The 20,628-nt window shown below is 55.6% G+C and overlaps 2 protein-coding genes across 4 annotated transcripts in view; both read right to left on the bottom strand.

Moving 5' to 3' along the window:
- The window catches only part of YJEFN3 (YjeF N-terminal domain containing 3), a 46,979-nt gene extending 44,536 nt beyond the window's left edge, over nt 1-2,443 (bottom strand). Inside the window, exons 1-2 of one of the 3 annotated variants that reach the window (XM_005278947.5) lie at nt 2,301-2,443; nt 1,083-1,305 (exon numbers count right to left, since the gene is read on the bottom strand). In XM_005278947.5, the coding sequence (XP_005279004.1) occupies nt 1,083-1,138 (56 nt within the window). In that variant the 5' untranslated portion in view covers nt 1,139-1,305; nt 2,301-2,443. Of the gene's footprint in view, nt 1-1,082; nt 1,306-2,300 lie in introns of those variants that run through there. The other 2 variants (XM_065578582.1, XM_065578583.1) reach the window with 2 other exon arrangements.
- A 5,951-nt stretch (nt 2,444-8,394) lies between these two features.
- Nucleotides 8,395-16,001, bottom strand: NDUFA13 (NADH:ubiquinone oxidoreductase subunit A13). Its single transcript, XM_065578585.1, has 5 exons — nt 15,842-16,001; nt 14,686-14,764; nt 14,349-14,420; nt 13,075-13,144; nt 8,395-8,642 (listed from the first exon to the last, which is right to left on the bottom strand). Exons 1-5 carry the CDS (start codon nt 15,933-15,935, stop codon nt 8,523-8,525), a joined length of 435 nt encoding a protein of 144 aa, XP_065434657.1. The 5' UTR covers nt 15,936-16,001; the 3' UTR covers nt 8,395-8,522.
- Nucleotides 16,002-20,628: the final 4,627 nt, after the last annotated feature.

Genomic DNA, 20,628 nt, shown 5'->3' on the forward strand with positions numbered 1-20,628 from the left:
GAGGGGCCCGGCCAATCCTCCCGCCAGGGACTGAGAATGGAAGTTTCTTCTCTCCTTGGCCCTGGTACCCCTCCCTGGGCTCCCCAATGAGTTCACAGCGACTGCACTAATCCAGACCATCCCAGTGCTCTGGACACCTCCCGCAGCCCTGCTGAGCCACCACACCTCCTGTGCGCCAGAGACAAGGGACAAAACCCGCTGCTAAAGGTGGCAGCTGGAGGCCCCAGTGGGTGCAGGCGATTAAGATTCCATGCCAGCCCCGGGACCTGTCAGCTGTGGGAATTGCTCGTTCCAGCTACCGAAGTACGCATGGGGCTCATTGGCACAAGAGACAGGGGAGTGCTCGGAACGGGCGCCGTCTGCCCTCAGACTAGCCGAGAGCTAGCGCCTGAGTGCCCGGGGCGAAGGGCAGGGACACAGCAGGTGGCTCAGAGGAGAGTGTCTGCCAGCACTTTTGAATAGAAGATGCTGTAGGAAGAGATCCAGCACTGGCTTGCACCTCACACCAGTGCCTGGGGGCATGGCAGGGGGGGGCTCTAGTGGGCAGGATGGCAGGGCTGTGGCAAGGCCATTCCCTGCCCATGCCCAAGAACAGCTGTGGCATAGAAATCGGGGCAGAGGGTGGCACTTTCTATTCTCTGTCCAGGAACAAACCCTCCAACATCCCTAGGGCTCCAACCCCCCTTTGGGTCAGCAACTCTGCTGTGCCCTGCCCGCTCCCTGGCAAGCTAGCCCAGGCTGTGCCCACTCTGCCCACATCCAGCCTCCCGTGCCCTGCAGAACCAAAGGGGAATTCAGCTTCCTAACCCAAGCTCAGCGGTAGCAAGAAAGGGGTGTGGGCAGCCCACCAGCAGCACGGGCACCTGCTCCAGCCACCCTTGCTCGTGCAGAAACTTTCCCTGCCCACCCTAATCCGCTCTGCATCAGCGATGGAGCTGCAGGCTCCCAACTGCCTGGGGGTCCCGTCCCCTCCCATGGGCTCCCACTGGGGCACCCTCTGGTCCCACAGTGCCCGGAGCACCAGCTAGCACGAGACCCTTCCCCTGTAGCCAAGCTGTTCTCCCACCTGCAGCTCCACTCACCTGAGGTACCTGAGCGGCTCGATCTGCTCCCCGCTCTGGGTGGACGGGCAGCTCATTGTCCCTGGCTGAGCGCGGGGCAGGGGGTACAGCTGCCCCCTCTCTGCCTTGGCTCCCAGCAGCTGGAGCTCCCAGCACTGCTGCCGCTTCTCTGCTCCTTTTCTTTATGGCTTCGAGCGAGCGCAGAGCCACCTTCCAGGAGACGGAGCCAGTCATGAGACAGCAGCTGCTGCAGGGAAGGGGGACGATTGGTTGGAGGAACAAGCGAAATCGCCTTCGCCCAATGGGAAGCGGGGAATTGGTTAACCCCTTCCAGCCCACATGGCCATCAAGCAGCTTCAACAAGTCCCGTGGCTGGGTTTGCTCCTTCGGAGGCGAGTGCCCCAGGTTGAGTCGTGCCCACCCGAGGGAACTGGGGCGACGCTCTGGGGTGGAATAAGCTGGCAGGTCTCAGTGCTATCCTGCCATCACAAGTGGAACAGATTGGGACTTGGCGGAGGGGCCGAGGCCAGCCAAGCCGCTAGAACTGGGCTCCCCCGTCCACAGAGACGGACATGAAGAGGCACCTGGAGGGAAGCCTGCATCACTGCGCCCTGTTCCCCACCGGCCACAGAGGCGTGGGGAGAGCCGGAGCACTCAGCCCGGCGTTGGCTTCACCCCCATGAGCATCAGGGCGAGAGCTCGGCAGATTCCAAACTGCCCTGCCCAGAGCAGTTCCCAGGGACAAGGGAGCCCGGCCCTGCTCGACCGTACACCAGCGTCACCCCTTCGGCTGTAGTGGAGTCACTCCTGATTGACACACCAGCGTGAGGGACAGCAGCCGGCCCAAGGCCGCAGGGGAGGCCGTGCTCTGGGACAGGTACCCAGTGCAGCCACGGCTGGCAGTAAGGTCAGGAGAGATCAGTGGGGTCAGTCAAACCCCTGAAGGTGCCACCCCCCCCCACCATTCAGACCCACTCTTGAGGTCTGGGCACGGTTTGCTGGGAAGAGACCAATGGCCATTTCCTCAGCTGAGTTCTAGCCCCTCAGGGCACCTGCAGAGCCAGAGAGAAGCCGCCTGGAAAGGGCCGTTGCTCAGCTGGTGAATGCAGCCATCTTGTTGCCACCCCCCACAATGCACCCAGCCTGGTGCAACCCTCCATATCCCTTCCCGAGCCACACAGCCACCCTGAAGTACGACGTTCCCCACAATCCAGCCGGGCAGCTGGCAGGGCCACTCACCGAGCTCCTTGTAAAACGCAGCTCCCAGCTGTCTTCCTTCCCTCTGCAGCTGCTCCCCAATGGCCTCTGGGGGCCTGCAGCCCTGCTGGCGGGAGGGAGCAGCAGTGGACAGGATGGGCTTCCGGCTCTGCAGAGAAGACCGCTCCTTCCCCCAGCAGATCCTTGGGAACGGGAGGGGCCTTCCCCAAGTCCCTCCCCCCAGAGGCAATGGCCCCGGGACAGCTCACTGACTGTTCCAGCGCCCTGCGGCCCAGCGAGATCTCTTCCACCTGGAATACGCCTCCTCCAAAGCACGGGGTGGATCCTTTAGAACTAGGCAAAACTCCAACTACTAGAGTCTAAGGAGTCAGGCTGCTCCCTGGGGAAGGGGCGTAGATGGGGATTTGCGCCTGTCAAGGAAGGGGACCCCCATCGCCACAACACAGAGCATGTCGCTAAGAAAAGTCTCTCCCCTGCGGATGGGAGGTGAATTAACAAAGAGGCAGCTGCCGCCTGGACTGCTGAGATCTGACAACCTCCCCGGGGCTGTGCGCAGTTCCTGGAGCCTGGCCTGTGCGCAGGGTGAGCGTTTCCCCCAGCTCAGTCCAGTGCATGTGTGCTTCACCGGCAGACAGGCAAGCGGGCGCCAAGGCTACTGTTCCCATGCTTAAAGTTCAGGCCGTTAACCCATCCTCTGCACTTGAACAAGGCCCTTCCCACAGCCCCCGCCCTGGGCTCTGAGAGACGCAGCAGGCTGAAGCCACAGCATTCGGAGCACTCCGAATCAGCAACCCCATCAGCGAGGCCATGGGCCGAACACGGTCAGAGATTTCCCCTCTCAGCGCCTAAAGCGTGGAGGGGGAATTGAAGCATGTGCATAAGTGTTTGTAGGATCCAGGCTTTACCGTGGGGTAAAGGGCAAGCTTCATTTACCACAGTGGAAAGGCAGCCTAGCATCAGCCGGGGACAGCACCTCCTGCTGGGAAGGGTTAGTAAAACAGCAGCTCCCACTAGGAAAGGAGCCCAGGACAAGAGTTACTGAAAGAGCAACAAGAGGGGTCCTGCTTTTCAAAATTCATTTTAACAAATCCCTATAATATCCTGGGGGGCGGGGGTGACGGTAGGTAGCTGCTAAGGTATTGGTCCTAAGCACTGGGGTGCTGTAGGCAGTGCGAACATGCATTTCTAAGTGGGTTAGGTTTTGAATGGCTCTTTCCATAAAACAAGCCCCCATTCTTAGCCCCCTCGCCGTCCTCTAATAACCCAACAATGCCCTGCACTACAATTCCTAGAAGCTAAAAGGCCACACAAGCCTAGTTATTTCCCCCCATGCCGTTCTGCCTGCTGTTAAGGAGAAGCGTAAATTCAGTCTGCCAGCTTGGATTTCTCCTGCACGCTCGTTAGCTTCTGGCCGTGTTGTTTCAAAGCGAGGCTTTAATCAGGCCGCTGGAGAGACGCGTGCATTTCCCGGACCCGATCTCGGTTACATTTTAAAAATACTAGAGCGAGGTCTGCGGAGTTTGAAGCGGGGTTTGTTTTATCTTTTCCTTTTTCAGAAGGATGGAGCTTTCCTCCTTCGTAGGTTCATACTCTCCCCCCCCCTTCTTTCAGTTTAACTAATTGCCAACTTGTTCCCTTTGGTTCTGCAGATGGAGGGGAAAAAATCCCAGGCTTGCATTGGGGGGGAGGGGGAACCCATCTTTTACATTGCACATGCACAACTATGGTACAAGGCAGGCTGCTCTCACAGTTAGTCCCCTGGTCTGCAATTCAGGAAAGCTGAATTTCTAGCTCTGAATCAGACTTTTCAGTTACATCATTAAAATCTTTCTGGCCCAGATCCTCGAAAGGTATTTAGGTACACAAGACCCATGACGTTGAGAATCCGGGTCTCTGGACCTAGGCAAAATGAGGACAGCACTTCTCCCCCAGCCCAACTCAGCATATCTTTCTCGGATGTTTAAACTACAAAGGGCAGGAGCTGTCTCACTCAGTGCTTCACCTAGCACATTGGGGTCTTGATCTCCGCTGGTACCTCTAACCACCACTATAACACAAACAATACCCTGCTACCTCGATATAACGCCACCCGAGAGAACACGAGTTCGAAGAGAACGCGGTAAAGCAGTGCTCCGGAGGGGCGGGGGGCTGCGCACTCTGGTGGATCAAAGCACGTTCGATATAACGCGGTTTCACCTATAACGCGGTAAGATTTTTTGGCTCTCAAGGACAGCGTTATATCGAGGTAGAGGTGTACTAATACTAGGCACTTGCAGATATTAGCCAACGAAAAGACTCGAAGTAGCAACCTTCCACACCTGCCTTCCATTGCTAGTCCAATTTTCAGAGGAAAGACTGGACATACTTAGAGGGCTGTGCCGGAAAGCTCCCCTCACCCACGAAGAATTTCAAGTTGACATTTCAGGCAGATTAGGGTCAGTTGAAAGGAACAAACACTGAAAGCAGCAGAGGGTTATTGGCCCTGATCTGTATAGAAACGGGTGGGATTTTTTTTTCCTGAGTGTCAACTAAGTGACAAGGTGGGGGAGGGAATAGCTTTTATTAGATCAGCTTCTGCTGGTGAAAGAGACAAGCTTTCAAGCTTACAGCGAGCGCCCAGATCTGAAGACCTCCGTGGAGCTCGAAAGCTTGTCTCTTTCCCCAACAGAAGTTGGTCCGGTAAAATAGATCACCTTCCCCAGCTTGTCCCTCTCATAGCCTGCGACCAACACGGCAAATTACTAAGGAAGTGCCGTTTAGATAAAGAATTTGCCCTGCAGCGTTTACAGCCCAAGCACCAGAACAGGTGCTAGAGCGGGAAAGCCAGAAAGAGAAACCGACTAGTCAATAGACAAGAACCAACATATTCAGAAGCGACTTGGGCACTCAGATTTAAGTCTCGCTGAAGTCACTGTTTCAAGTATGCCTACGCTGCAGCCGGGCATGTGATTGGCAGCTCATGTATACGTTCTCCCGCTAGCCACGCTCCAGCTCGCTCGCTCGCTCTAAATAGCAGTAAGGAAAAGGCAGCAGGGGCTGCACAAACAAGATGGGGGGGGGGAGGTCAGGTGGGATTGTGCAGCCCACACTGAAGCCCTGCACCGTTGTGTCGTCACCGCTATTTTTAGTGAACTAGATAGATTAAAGCTAGCACAGGGCACGTCTCCGCACGCTGCGAATCACACCACCAGCTCCAGTGCAGACATACCCATGTGGGTTAGGGTTGGGGGGAAAAAAGTCCCCCCCCCGTAACCATAGTTGTGCCAGCGGAAGCCCTTGTGTAGCTGCAGTTATGCTGGCAAGGAAGTCCTAGTGCCAGTATGACGTACTCCATTCGGGGAACTGGTTTAAGCAAAAAGAACTCATTGGCATGGTAAGAGCAGCTCCCCCATGAGGAGGGTGTCCCGGGACAGCTTAAAGCAATTTGGCAATCCTGGCAAATGCTTTTCAGCGCAGGCAAAGACCGACACGTTTGAAAATAGGATCTGGACACCTAGTTTTACCCCCCAAGCAGAATTGTTAACAAGTAACGACTGGAAATTCCTCCTGGCGCCACAATCGCAAGTGATGGTGGTAACATAGCTAAGGAGATTTAAAATACCTCTGTGGTTTTTAATGCCACCTCCTCTTTAACGCCCCAGGGGAGGGGCTTTAATCAGTTTCTCAGGGTTGTGAAGAACACTGACAGGTGTAATAGAGCGGATACCAGCCCCCCGCCCCTCCCCCAATCACCCTGGGTATGTGAGAGGGGCCTGTCAGATCCTGTTTAACGAGTCCCTCCACTTCCACCTGGTGCTACACTGGCCTTTCCCCGTTTTCTAAAATGCCTATTCATGTCTGCCCTTTGCTCCCTTTTTTTTTTAAACAGTAGCTCACAGCATCTTAGCTGCCAGCCTGTATTGCTTAGCAACCACGCAGCTGTGAAGGTGTGTGTGCGTGAGGAGGGGCAGGCAACCACTCCTTAGATAGACGCCTTATAGTGCTTTGCCAGGTGGACATTGGCCAAATCAAGGCACAAGCCGACTTTCCGACTGATGAAAGCATCTGCGGTTTAAGTGACCAACACTGCTCCTGTGAGTCACCCCTGCACCCAGGGCTTAAATCCAGCCCGAGCTGTCCAGAGCAGAGCTCCCGTCAATATTTTCAAACCCCAGGGAGTTTTTATAGCATGTTGGGGAGGAGCATGGGGGGCTCCAGGAAATACTCTCTAAGAATTAAAGCCCTGCCTGTGCCAGCATGCTGCTCCGGCTAGAGCCCTATTGATTCTCTGAGCACACCTGCCAAGTTTCTGCTCGGCAGACCACATCTGGCCCGACTCGTCTCCCTCTGGTGGCGCAAGGCTGTCAGTGAATGCTCAGGGGACAAGCCAGGAAACACAATTCCTTGCCTCCTGTTTGCACCATGCACCCTGGGGAGCAACAGCCAGCTCCGGAAAGCAGGAACGGCTGCGGTGCAAAGATCCCCTCCCCATTTCCTGTTTCAGTCTCTTGGGGAATGCTGCTCTGCCCTGTTCCGCGCCAGGCATGATAGAAGCCATCAGGGCCGGCTCCAGGCACCAGCTTACCAAGCAGGTGCTTGGGGCGGCCACTTTGGAGAGGGGTGGCAGGTCCAGCTGTTTGGCGGCAATTCGGCGGACGGTCCCTCACTCCTGCTCGGAGCGAAGGACCTCCCGCCGAATTGCCGCCGCAGATCGCGATCGCGGCTTTTTTTTTTTTTTTGGTTTGGCTGCTTGGGGCGGCCAAAACCCTGGAAGCAATGCCTGTGTCTCTCTAAATGTAGGAATTTCTAGTGCAAGGTTCATCCTGCCCCCTATCCAGCAGCTTCAGAGGAAAGCACGAGGAACCCGGCTAACCTACCCCCAAGGAAAAGCTCTTCCTGACCCCCATTAGAGATTGGGGCTCATGTCCCACAGTAGGAGAGTTTCCAGATCTTCCAAAGCTGTAGCTATTGGGATAAAAAGATCCCAAGTTATTGGCCAATCAACGCTAATCTCTTGGCTTCCGGCACGTAGCAGTGAGTTGCACAGGCTAGCGCTGGTGCGTGAAAGTCTTCCCTCATCCGCATTTTAAAGTTGCTTTCAAAAAGCTTCTAAAGCCCCTTAAGAGAATGTGCCATAGGGCAATGCAAGAATTGCTGAATTCAAAGAAATACAGTCAATTCCGTATCAGCTGAGCCAGCTCCTCTCCACCCTGCCAGCAGGATCCAGCCCCATCACACAAGCTACACCCCAGCCCCTAGACAAGGATTCTTGGCATCAGCTACAAAGAGAATTGCTCATTTTGGGGCCTGCACCGACATCTGTCGAGATTATTTCAGCTAAATAAAATTGCCCCTTACACTGGCAGAGAGAGATTTGCAGGAGCACAGCAATTTTCGTTTCCCCCCTGGGGTGACGTGGCTAAGATTGGCCGTACTGAGCCTTAGGACAGAAAAGGGCTGAGTTTTTAAAGCATATGGAAGAAATGAACATAACTTGGGATTTGATTGATCCTTTCTGACACTGGAAATGTGACCTTCTCCCCTGTAGGAGCTGGGAAGACTGAGCTATTGAAAACAAGCCCTGGGATCCCCATGGCCGGGGAGGGGTGTGTGTAGGGGCATGTGTCAATAGTTCCTCACATTATCTCTCTTAATAAGCAGGATCAGGAGGCCCTGATTTGGGGGGGGGGGGGGGGGGGCGGATGGGGGGGGAATGGGAGCCAAATATGCTGAGCACTGCCCAGACCCTGAGAGAGAGTGTGGCCCTAAAGAGACTGCACTTGAAATGGGCCAGCCCGGAAAAGGAAGAATTATCTGCCTCCCCATCCACACTTTACAGCCAGGGAACATAAGGATAGATTAGGGGGCAGATTTAGGAGCTAGCCACAAGGTCACTGAGAAAATGAAGCCAGCTCTCTTGAGTCCCAGCCCCGTGGCTTAAACACATGCCCCTCATCCTTCCCCCACATCTCCTGTCCCCAAGAGATACATAATTGAAGGCAAAGGTAGCTAATGGGGCTGGACAGAGCTGGGAGCGTGGCACCAGGACAGCCTGTTGCAGCAGGAGGCTTCATGTCAAGGATGAAGAGCCCAGGAAGAAGTGCAGACAGCTGCTTAGAAAATAAACACACACACGTTTCCACCAGACTGTTTAATGTCCCGCACTTGGAACACATGGCCTTTGAGCACTGCATCTGACAGAGATAATGCTACCGGTGCAAAAACTGGAGGAACCAGGGGGCTGGGGAGAGTCCTGGCCGAGCTTCAGACATACCACTGCAAGCCAAACTTCTCGTTGTCCAGCTCACTCGTAGGCTTGAGGTAATAGAGCTCATCTGTTGTCGGAGGAACCCAGCGGTCAGTGTGGAATACAGACTCCCCCACCTAGAGAGAAAGAGCTAGTTACTGCAGCTCCCCACGAGTATGCCACTGCAGGCTCCCTCACCCAGACAACGCAGAGCAGTGTCTGGGGGTCTGTGTCTGTGCAGCGGCACCTTGTGCTGTCAAATGAGGGCACATAAGGTGGTGTGGACTTACTGCCACTCAGTTCCATCTTGAGCACAAAGCAGAGCCTCCACTGCAGAGGGGAAGGGGGGCAGGAGGTGCAGCACCTCCAACAACTCAAGTTACCACAAGGTAGGTACATTCTCCACCTTGGAGTACCTGTCCCTCTGGGGGATCCACCGGAGGAGACTCCCAAGCAGCAACTCAACGAGGAGGCAAATCCAAGCCGCTTCAGAGGACTGCATCATCCCTGGAAGCTGGTGAGATGGCGTACTGCTTGGCAAAGGTATAGAGGGAAGACCAAGGTGCAGTCCTACAGATTTCTGTTATGGGAACACCTTTCAGTAGAGCTACAGCTGTGGACTGAGCTCTTCTGGAATGTGCTGTCACTCTAGGAGAGGACTGCATGCACCCTAGCAGATTCATAAGTTAAAATGTGACCCAGAACCCATTTTGACAGTCTTTTGACTGTCTTTGGGTAGAAATAGGTTCTCCCTTCATCCTCTCTGAAAATGATACAAACAGCCTAGGAGAGAGTCAGAAAGTCTTAGTCCTGTCAAGATAGAAGGCAAGGACCCTTCTGGCATCTAGTGCACGTAGGCTAGTCTCCTGTCTGGAGGCATGAGGCTTTGGGTAGACCACTGGTAGGCAGATCTCTTCATTAATGTGGCTTTCCAAAGAGATCTTCAGAAAGAGGCGAGGATGGGAACACAGTGTAGCCATATCTCTATGGGAGGAAGTAAATGGCAGGTCTGCCTTGAGAGCAGCAAGCTCTCCCATTCATCTAGCTGACAATGACTATGAGGAAGCAAGTCTTGTGGGGGGGCGGGGGGGAGGAGGAGGGGAAGAGGAGAGAACAGGTTGTCATTGGTTCAATGGGGCGGGGGGGAGGGGGGGTTCCTCTGGGTCCTGAGAACCAAATGAAGGTCCTAGTGGGGAGCCAGTTTCCCTACAAGGGGAAACAAGTTGTCTAAGCTCTTGAGGAATCTGGCCATAGAGAGCTGGGGAAAAACTGAGGAGCCCTCAGTGGGTGAGTGGAAGGCTGTCACAGCACTATGAGTGAGCTCAGTGATAGGACCCAGTCTCTTTAAATCCAACAGGTAGCCTAGGATCTTGGAGAATGGAACCTCTGAGGTTTGAGAACAGTGAAGAGAATTCCAGAAATGAAAGCGTTCCCACTTCTGAAGGTACATTTTGGATTTCCTGCTAGACAGGAGAACCAACTGGACCTTATTCGCACAGGTTAGCGCCATGCTCGAGAACCGTCCAGGATCTACGTTCTTGGGTTCAGGGAGGAGTTGGTAGGGATCAGGGTCCCAGAGTTCTGTGATCCTTCCCGATGGGAAGTCAGAAAGGCATTGCCGCAGAGGGGTGGAGGACGTTCAAGTACCACAAACTGCCTTGGCCAGGATGGCTCTAGCTCGGATGTGGTTTGATTAGGGTTTTTGAGACTAGGGGTGGATAAGCATACAGTAGGGTACAGGGTCATGGTGTTATCAGGGCAGCTCCCACTGAGTTGTAGCTGTAGCCTCCCTTGGAGCAGAAAAGATGACATTGCATTATCCGGGGCTGGCAGAGGTCTGCTTCTGGAATACCCCAGGTCTGGCAGAGGCTACGGATGACGGAATCGTTGAGCTCCCATTTGTGATCCTAATGGAAGTCCCTGCTCAGGGAGTCTTCCAGGCTTCTGGAATACAGCTGCAGACAAAAATCTCATCGTCTGATGGGAAATGTACCAGTTCCACAGCTTTAGCGACTCTCGCACAAGGACTGTGATCTTGCTCCACCCAGTCAGTTGTTGTAATACACTGCTGTCCTGTTGTCCCACATTATCCTGACTGAGTGGCCTGTGTGGTGCGAAGGAAGTTTTGACAAGCATATCAAACTGCTGTTGGCTCCAGAATGTTGATGTGGAGCGTGACCGCTTGTGCAGACTACTTGTCCATGGCTGGATCCCCTTGGAGGTGAACCTCGCATCCCTAAAGAGGGACTGTCTGTTGTGAGGATCTTTGAGGGTGGGGAGGGACGTGAGAATGGGGTTTCCACACAGAACTTCAGTGGGTTCTTCCACCACCTGAGAGGAGTCCAGAATTTTCTGAGGTACTGTGATGCATTGGGGAGCAAACGCAGACCGTAACCTCATCTGAAGGCATCTGAGGTCCAGTTTCACATGAGGCATCACGAAGGTGGAGGCCAACATGTGGCCCAAGAATTGTACTCAGTTTCTTGAGTTATTTGCAGGCTGTGTTGTATCATCGAGATTAGAAAGGACAGAGTGGAGAATCTCTTTCAGGAGACAGCAAGCCTAGAGCGGCTCTAATTAAGTCTATTATTTGAACTGGCTCAGTACAGACTTCTTCTGATTGATAAGAAGGCCCAGAGACTGAAATAGGGCTAGTGCCAAATGGACTCTAGAACTGATCGACCCCTGAGGAGACAGGGGGTATACTGCCTTATCTGGGGCTGAAGAGGACTTTGCGGTGGGGATGAGTTTTCCTCCATCTATGGGTCCTCCTGTTCTTGGTTGCTTCCCAGTGCTGAAAGAGTATAAGGTTCTGGGTGGGGTGGGAGGGGAGTTTCCTACAGTGCTTGCGAGTGATGTGCTACTTGTGAGTATTGAAGTCTTTCTGGTTGGTACATCAGACATAGGTGCCAGTACTGAAGACTGGAGGTCTGACTGCGGTTCAGTCCGGGAGGATTGCAATTGCAGGAGTCTAAGCTGTACTGGGGAATGCCAATGCTGAGGTGGTGAGCCTGGTAACGGAGCGGCTTGTTGATGAACTTCTTTGAGCTCAGATGCAGGGAAAACAATGTACCGGAGTATGAATAAGAGCCCTGTGCGCACTTTGATGCCAAGAGATGTCAGTCGGTAGAAGGTAGATCCCTGTGCTGTCTATTCTCCACAGGCTACTTCCCGTGCAGTACTGGCGGCTTGGAGCTGGCACCAGATGGACCCTCAGCTGTACTCCTCGAGGAATGGGAGGTCTCCTTAGAGTGGATTGGTAGGGTGACCTACCCCTCTTCCTAGTGAAAAGGTTTCTTCTTAAAAGTCCTGCTTAAAAGGTGCTGCTGAAGCTGCCAACAGCCACGGGAGCAGCCTGGGATATTGAGGCCAACGTACAGGCTAGCGAGCAGCTCTCGCTGGAGCTAGCGAGCACTTCATTAGGAGCTTCAGTCTAGCCTCTAGCCTTTCAAGACGTGGCTTTAAATCCCACCCAGACCTTACTCTTCGATGGGACGTCTGAGGCAGTGGAGACAGCTCAAACACCCATCACTTTGGGGAAAAGCCACCTGGCAGAGTTTAAAAACCCAGGGTCTTCCACATAGCCAGAGAGGTCCTAGACAAAAAACGGGCTGTGTTAAGACTAGAAAAAAGAAAACAAAGCAGCAAAGGATAACCTAAGAGAATAGCTAGGTTAAGAAATGTGGGAAGCTGAGAATTAGCAGACACGCAATGGCTCCATCTCGAGCCGCAGGCAGTTGCGAGGGAACTGAGTGGCAGCGGGCCTGTGCCTTTTTATAGACCGCTGTTTGGAGGCTTGAGGCACCGCTCTGCACAGGTGCAGCCCAAAGACACTGCTCTGCATTCTCTGGTGGAGAGCACATGGGTGCGCGCGCATCCTACCGTGGAGCACTCATAGGGATACACATTTGAAGAAAAATTCACTGCTGCTGGCTGCACTGTAGCTGCTCCAGGGATAAACAGGAGTTCAGTTTGAGCTCCCCAGACAACACTTTCGCAGGTGTCTCAAACAGCAGTGACCATCGCAAGGCTGAGACCCTGCATGGCCTGCAAACATCCCCTCGGGCCAGTAACATACCATAATCGAGAAGCCCTCAATTTCCCCTGTAGGCTCACAGAACATGCCAGTCTCTCCCTACACAGAAGGCTACTTTTCCTCTAATCACATTCACTCCTGTCCTATGAACCAGGACGCCAATGCAACCCAGCAGGACTAGGATCAAGTGTTGATCCCACCCTGCTCGGTATCAGCTGTGCATGCTCTCATTCATACCCTCCCCTTAGACCGCCACCTGGCATTAATGCCTTCCTTCATAAACGCATTATCTGAGCCTGCTGAGAAAACCAAAAGGTAGACGGAACCAGCCTCTTGAATGATTAATTTGTACCACTGGTTATAAGTGGCCTTTGGGATACTCATTACAAGTCATCCCCTGCTGCACTATTGCCAGGAACACCAATGATCTGGGGTCAGTAATGTCCACCAGCTTTTCTCCCACCCCACCCTCCATCCCCAGACTGTATGTTACTCCCCCTTGCCCTCTGCTACTAGCATTGCAAGGTACAAACCTTCCACCCAGGAACATCTTTCATGATTTTGGCCTCCTCCTCAAGATTCTCCCGTAAGAGCCGCAGGGTCCTTAAACAGAAAGAAAAGCCTGTGTCTGGATCAGAAGTCACTGGGTGGCAGTCTCTTCCCTGCACCATGCAGGAGCCAGACTAGACGATCTTTACTGACCCCGCTAGCCCTAAAGTTTGTTTCAGAGGCTATTGGGTTGTCATGGGCCACGTTTTATAGAGGCACAGTATACTATTCTGTTCGAAGTACCCACAAACACCCAGTGAAGTTAGCACTGGCAACTGGGGGAGCCTTAACCAACATTTCTACAGATGACAACAACCAGGTTCACCTTTTATAGGGCACAGCATCCTGGCACAGCCGGGCTCAAGCTACAAAGCGATACTGTTTTTGCAGTCAAAGATTTTGCTCCTGAAGCAGTTTCCACGTGTGGTCTGCAGCTCTCTCAGGCCTTGCAAAGCAATGGACTCGTCCACCCCCTTTGGAGAGACGAAGCGGTGCCTTGTCTCAGTTAACAGTGATTCCTTCAGCGGAGGAAGGAACCTTGCAGGGCTACAAAGGATTCACATGCAGGGACCCACTAGGGGTACCAGGCTGGCAGAGGACTTCCGTCAGCATCCCGAGTGCTAGGGGCCTTACACAGAGAGGCCTCTGCCCTAAAGGGCTTCCAGTATAAAAGACAAAACAGAATGTTGGGAGTGTGGGGGGAACAGATACAGCGTATAAGCAAAATTAATGAGCTCATGTTATGCACCAGCGTTGGCATTTCTAGTCAGCTCACTCACTGCTACCCCAATCCCCTCAAACACATGCCAATCCCGGCCAGTAGTTAGGGCCAGGTGATGGAAGGGGGACAAGAAGCGAGCCCATCCCCTTAGGTTCCTCTGGGACAGAAGCGTCCCTCACAGCTCATCCAATCAGCAGCTCCAGTCCCACTGTGCAGAGTGAGACAGAACCAGTCCTGCATGGTTCTCTGGGTGCAAAACAAGGACAGCATTGCCCTGTGTAGGGGGGCGGAGCCTGCAGCTACCGGGACATCAGCACCAGCACAGTAAACAGCTGTTCAAGCTATTGAGGTATCCCTGGGTCTTTATACAATAGCTAGTAGGGGCATGACAGTGGCCCAGCAACTGCAAGATCTTACCCTCCCCGACAACAAGGCCCTCCCCAAAGCAAAGGATGAGCAAGGCAGGTAAATGTGGTAGCATATGGTGACAGGTACCCTGAATCCAAACGACCAGCCGCAGGGTGGGGATGAACTTACCTTCGATCTGACTCTGCTTGCAAAAGGGGAAACAAAGCGATACGGGTTTCCAGGTCCTCAATCTGCAGGCGCCTGGTACCAAAGAGAAGGTTTGAAGAGTGGATTTCTTATCTGAGCAGCCAAAGGACCTTTTCTGTATCTTCACTTCAAAACTGCCTGGACTAAGAACGCTAGACTACTACACAGCTCAGTCGTCACAAACTCCTCAGCCAGAATTCCCAACCTTCTGCAATACATCACCATACTATGAGAACCACTGCGTCAGCCTGCGAGCGCTAGCCCCTTTCTCCAGGCAGCACACCGGGGAAGAACACACAGCTGCCAAACAGACATTTACCTCCTCTCTCTGTTCCACTTGATCAGGTTGTAGTAACCCAGGAGCAGGCTGCCAATGCCAATGGCAAACAAGCTATAACCTACCAGAAGAAAGAGGGAGATTAGCTGGGCTAGCCTGGGTCAGAGCTTCCCTTTAGCCTCTCAGCCCCCTGCAAGCAGAGTCTCCTTGAACGGCAGCGCCCCATCAAAAGCTGTGATAATCGCCCGGGGGGGGGGGGGGGGCCTACGATGGGAGCAGGGCAGTAACAGGCTGGGGGGGGGGGCAAATCAGGGATGTGTGTGGAGAGGAGCAAGCCAGTAAGAGCCTGGAAGTGGAGGGAGACTGGGGGAGGGGAGAGAGCAGGGATGGAGGGGGGCGGTGACAGTCCCGGGGGGGGGCAGGGGATGGAGGGGGGGAGGGGCGGTAACAGCCCCCGGGGGGGGGGCTGGGGATGGAGAGGGGGGAGGGGCGGTAACAGCCCCCGGGGGGGGGGGGCTGGGGATGGAGAGGGGGGAGGGGCGGTAACAGCCCCCGGGGGGGGGCTGGGGATGGAGAGCGGGGGGGAGGGGCGGTAACAGCCCCCGGGGGGGGGCTGGGGATGGAGAGAGGGTGGGGGAGGGGCGGTAACAGCCCCCGGGGGGGGGGCTGGGGATGGAGAGAGGGTGGGGGAGGGGCGGTAACAGCCCCGGGGGGGGGCTGGGGATGGAGGGGGGAGGGGCGGTAACAGCCCCGGGGGGGGGCTGGGGATGGAGGGGGGAGGGGCGGTAACAGCCCCGGGGGGGGGGGGCAGGGGATGGAGAGTGGGGGGGAGGGGCGGTAACAGCCCCGGGGGGGGGGGCAGGGGATGGAGAGGGGGGTGGGGGAGGGGCGGTAACAGCCCCGGGGGGGGGCTGGGGATGGAGAGGGGGGTGGGGGAGGGGCGGTAACAGCCCCGGGGGGGGGCTGGGGATGGAGAGGGGGGTGGGGGAGGGGCGGTAACAGCCCCGGGGGGGGGGCTGGGGATGGAGAGGGGGGTGGGGGAGGGGCGGTAACAGCCCCGGGGGGGGGGCTGGGGATGGAGAGGGGGGTGGGGGAGGGGCGGTAACAGCCCCGGGGGGGGGGCTGGGGATGGAGGGAGAGTGGGGGAGGGGCAGGGGATGGAGAATCAGGGGGCGGGGGCTCCACCCCCCGCACTGACCCGAGGGCCCCCGGCGGGGCAGGTGCCGCTTGTAGTCGATGGGCCCGTAGCCCCCCGGGGGGGGCATGTCCTGCTTCACCTTCACCGCCGCCATCCTCGGCCCCCCGCCGCGCAGGCGCACGTCACAGCCGGCTCGTCACCACGCTCACCCGGAAGTGACGAAGAGACGCTGCGCTGCCGCCATATTGAGGGAACGTGCCGTCTCGTCACGTGACCGCAGCGGCGGCTCCTCCGCCTTAAAGGGGCTGCGGCGCCACCGGCCTCGCACCTCCCCGGCCAGGGGCAGTTCGAGTCCCGGCCGCCCCCGCCCCAGCCGCCGCCGCCGCCTTGGCTACAAACAACAGCAGCAGCAGGAGGCGGGGAGAGAACCCAGGAGTCCGGCCCCTCCCCCACACTAACCACTTGGCCCCACTCCCCTCCCAGAGCCAGGGGAGAACCCAGGAGTCCTAGCTCCCAGTCCCCTGCTCTAACCACTAGGCCCCACTCCCCTCCCAGAGCTGGACATGCAAGGAGCCCAGCCCTTTCCACCTTCAGAATGAAGTCCAAGCCCCAGCTTTTTGTCCTGCTTTCCCACACTAACAGTGGTCAGTGGGCAAGGCCAGGAACCTATCCATTGGCTGGACAGGATAATTTAGGGTTACCATATTTTGAGTGTCCAAAAGGAGGACACTCCACGGGGCCCAGCCCCGCCCATGCCCGCACCCCAACTCCGCCCCCTCCCCTGCTTCCCGTGAACATTTGATTTGCGGGAAGCCTGAAGCAGGTAAGGGGGGGGATGGGGGAAGGAGGCGCGGCCCAGTCTGGCCCCCACAGCGTCTCCAGCCTGGGTCTGCTCGGTCCCTGGGGTGCCGGCCCCCGGCCGAGCACCCTCGGCCCAGCCCTTGGCACAGCACCCGCGGCCCGGCCCTCACCCCGGCCCCCAGCCCCCGGCTCGGCACCGCCGGCCCGGCCCCCGGCCCGGCCCCAGCCCCTGGCCCAGCACCGCCAGCCCCGGATGTCCCGATTTTCCCGGACATGTCCGGCTTTTTGGGATTTCCCCCCGGACGGGGATTTGGAGCCCAAAAAGCCAGACATGTCCGGGAAAATCCGGATGTATGGTAACCCTAGATAATTAGTAGGGTTCAACCACCCCTTAGTGGAAAAGCCCTAGAGAATGGAATAGAAAATTATCACCTCCCTTTTTAATCCATCCTATAAAACGTAATTGAGGATTAATTCCCTGCCGTGGGATGGCCTGCAAACCCAACTGTAAGTAGAAGTTACCCCCTTTCCCTGGTTTACTAGATGCTAGTGGACGGTTACGTCACGCTCTGGCTAGATGGTCTTTCTCCATTTACCACTGAGTCGGTTTTGATACAGCCCTAGGCAATTCTTTGGTTCCACACAGTACTTGTCTCTAAGCCCAAAATGCCAGTTGGAGCGTCAGCTGCATGGTGGCCTGGACGAGGCCCACCCACCTTCTGTACCTAGGCCTGAGCTGAGCCACTGAGGTTTGGTCTCTACAGTGCATGGAACTGTCTGCAAGAAATAACAAACGGAAGCTGGACTCACTCAGGTGCTTTCCAGTGGTTCTCAACCAGGGGTCTGGGGCCCCCTGGGGGGCCGCGGGCAGGTTTCAGGGCGGCCGCCAAACAGCACCAGTGTTAGACTCACTGGGGCCCAGGGCAGAAAGCTGAAATGAGCCCTGTCATCTGGGGCTGAAGCAGAAGCCTGAGAAGTGTAGCTTCTCGGTACCCCCTGTGGTTTGGGGCCCCGGGCAATTGCCCTGTTTGCTACCTCTTAATGCCAGCTGTGGCTTTTATAGGCAGAAAACCAGATGGTGGGCCGTGGAGTCTTTATGCGTGTCGGGGGGGGGGGGGGGAGGCCCAGAAAGACAAAGGTTGGGAGCCCCTAGGCTAACCGAGGCGGTTACAGCGATCTGTGCAACTCAGCCAGTGGCACCTCCGATTGTTCTTTTCCCGGCACTAGAGGGCGCCCCTCCCTCACTGTTGTTGTGGGGGACCCTTGGAATTGAAATGCTCCTGGATTTTGAAAAGCGCATTTGAGCGGGCTCCTTGCGAGGCCAGGGGTGACGAGGTTCCTTACAGATGCCGTGCTTTGGGAGGATGTGCTTTTCCAACCCTCGATTACACGCCTATCCGGATGCTTGGCTAAATATAACCAGCAGAGCCGCCACTCTCCTGTCTCGTGGCCCATTCTCAGCCCCGGGGGTAAATCTACAGGGCAGCCGAGCCGGGGGGTGGGCAGGAGGGCAATGTCGCTGCACTAAGTGCCTTGGTGTGCTGTATACAAGCGCGAAGGCACTGCCTAGTACCTAGTGCTTCTAGTGGATGTTAAACCCCTGGCTTCCCAAGGGAGGTATAGGAGCCCTAGCAACTCAACAGGGAAGGGGAGGGCGTGAAGGAGTCACAGATGGGCCATGGCTCCTCTAAGGGGAATGGCAAAAAAGGGTTAAAAAGAAGGGGGTGAACAGCCTGCGTTTTGGGATGCGGGAAGGGACAATGCATGACCCTCACTATGCACAGATCCTAGAGACCACCCTCTTGGTGCAGGAAGGGTGCAGCAGATGTGGCTGACCCTTGACCCTTCTCCCCCTGCACATGCTGGGGCCCCTCTGCACCGGGATCGACTGGGCACCGTCACGCCCCCAGTTTTAAGAGCTGCTGTGTTCAGCACCAGAGGTGGCTGCGTTTCAGCAGCAGGCAAATGGTGTAGGTTTGTGTAACGCGTCGGGTGCTGGTTGATGACGTTTGTATTGCTGTTAAGAGAAAACTGTTTTGGAAACCTGGGATTGTAATGTTATAAAGAAAGAGGTTGACACTGTGGGTCCCAGGTGAGCCGTGCTGTCACCTTGCTGGGATAAAGGGAACTGCTGTGTCCTCAAGGAATGTAGCAATGGCCCAGAGCCATCAGCTGATATAGGGTGACCAGACAGCAAATGTGAAAAATCGGGATGGGTGTGGTAGGTAATAGGAGCCTATATAAAAAAAAAGACCCAAAAACCAGGACTGTCCCTATAAAATCGGGACATGTGGTCACCCTAAGCTGATACCAGGGTTTTGTCTGGTACAGCTCACAAGCCCCACAGCGAGGGAGGAGACGGGCCTAAGTTGGAGGGTTTGTAAGGGCAGATACTCGGAGCAGCCCTCGCGTTCTGGCTCCTCCTGGCAGGGCGGAGGTTGTGTGTGCACAGGTGCGATGCAGGCAGATTGGACAGGGCATGGTAAAGCTTCTGCCAGGCAGAAAAACCTGGGTGTGAATTTAAGTTCCTGATACAGCTGAGAAATGGCCACAGCGGGGTCACATCTACGAGCTGCCCCCGGCCCTTGAAATGCCAGCAGTACCAGGAGCGGGAGTGGTGTCAGAACAGGACTTTTTGCTGCGTTGGAGTTTAATTTTATCCCACAATGTGGACTTATCTGTTCCTGACATTTTGCCACCCTGTTATTCCTGGCACTTTAAACATAAAGCGGTAGCTCACGAGGGGGCAGGAAGTGCTGGCAGGTGCTTAGAGCAATGAGACCAGGGATCAAGACCGCTGGATTCTGCTGCCAGCCTGGGGCGGGAATTGAGGGCTACAGCAGGAAGATGGCGAGACAGGGTTCTGGTCCCAGCTTTGGGAGGGAGTAGGACTGAGGAAGTTGGTACGGAAGACTGGGAGACAGGACTCCTGGATCTGCTCCTGCCTCACAGTGTGATCTCAGGTAAATCCTATTAACCGCTTTGTGCCTCAGTTTCCCCATTTGTAGAATGGGTCTAATGAAACGCATCAAGTTCCTGAGTTCCCCAGCTGACAAGCTCTAGCAAAGGGCAAAGTAGTATCAATGAACCATTCTAATAATAGCAAAAAACGAGGAGTCCTTGTGGCACCTTCGAGACGAACACATTGATTTGGGCATAAGCTTTCGTGGGCTAGAACCCACTTCATCAGATGCATGGAGTGGAAAATACAGGAGCAGGTATAAATACATGAAAAGATCCACTCCATGCATCTGATGAAGTGGGTTCTAGCCCACGAAAGCTTATGCTCAAATCAATGTGTTCGTCTCAAAGGTGCCACAAGGACTCCTCGTTGTTTTTGCTGATACAGACTGACACGGCTGCCGCTCTGGAACCTGGCACCATTCTAATAATGCAATAGTGAACCTATCTGACGGCTTAGGGGAGGAGTCAGAGGGGAAAACTGCCACAGCACCTTGTGTAAAGCACAAGGGTGGTCAAAACTGCTGCCCGGCCCCCTGCCTAGGGATTGAAGCCAGCAGCTCTCAACCATGAGCCTGCAAGGAATTTGGACCTGGCCAAACCCATGGGGGCTGGTGGCAGGCGGGAGTATCCTGGCCGGGGGGGAGGAGCCAGGCTGAGCTGGCCAAGACAGATGTTACTCTTTGCACAGCTTGTGCCTCTCTCTGTGCAGGAGCAGAATTAAAAGGAGCATTCTGCTTGGAATGGGCCTGCAGGCAGAAGGCAACAATTCCCACACGCAGCAGTGGTGCCCGGGCAGGTGCGATCTGCTCCTCCCCAGAGAGCTGCTCCCATGCCCTGCGTCCCGCTCGCCCTGTTCACTCCAGGAAACTCGTTTGTGCACCTCCTACCCGTCGCTCGCTGGGGTTTATTAGAAGTGTCTGTGGAGCGGCGCAGGGTAAACAGGCCCGTGCGGTGCCTGGAGCAGCGCTTCCCCTCCAGCGCAGGAGGAGAGCCACGCCGCTGCGCCCCTGGCCAGGAGCTCAGGCCTCCAGCATGGCGCAGCAGCGTTCTCCCGCTGTGCAGAAGGGAACGCAGCCACAGCC

The sequence above is a fragment of the Chrysemys picta genome, chromosome 25 (assembly GCF_011386835.1).
Source record: "Chrysemys picta bellii isolate R12L10 chromosome 25, ASM1138683v2, whole genome shotgun sequence".
NCBI lineage: Eukaryota > Metazoa > Chordata > Testudines > Emydidae > Chrysemys > Chrysemys picta.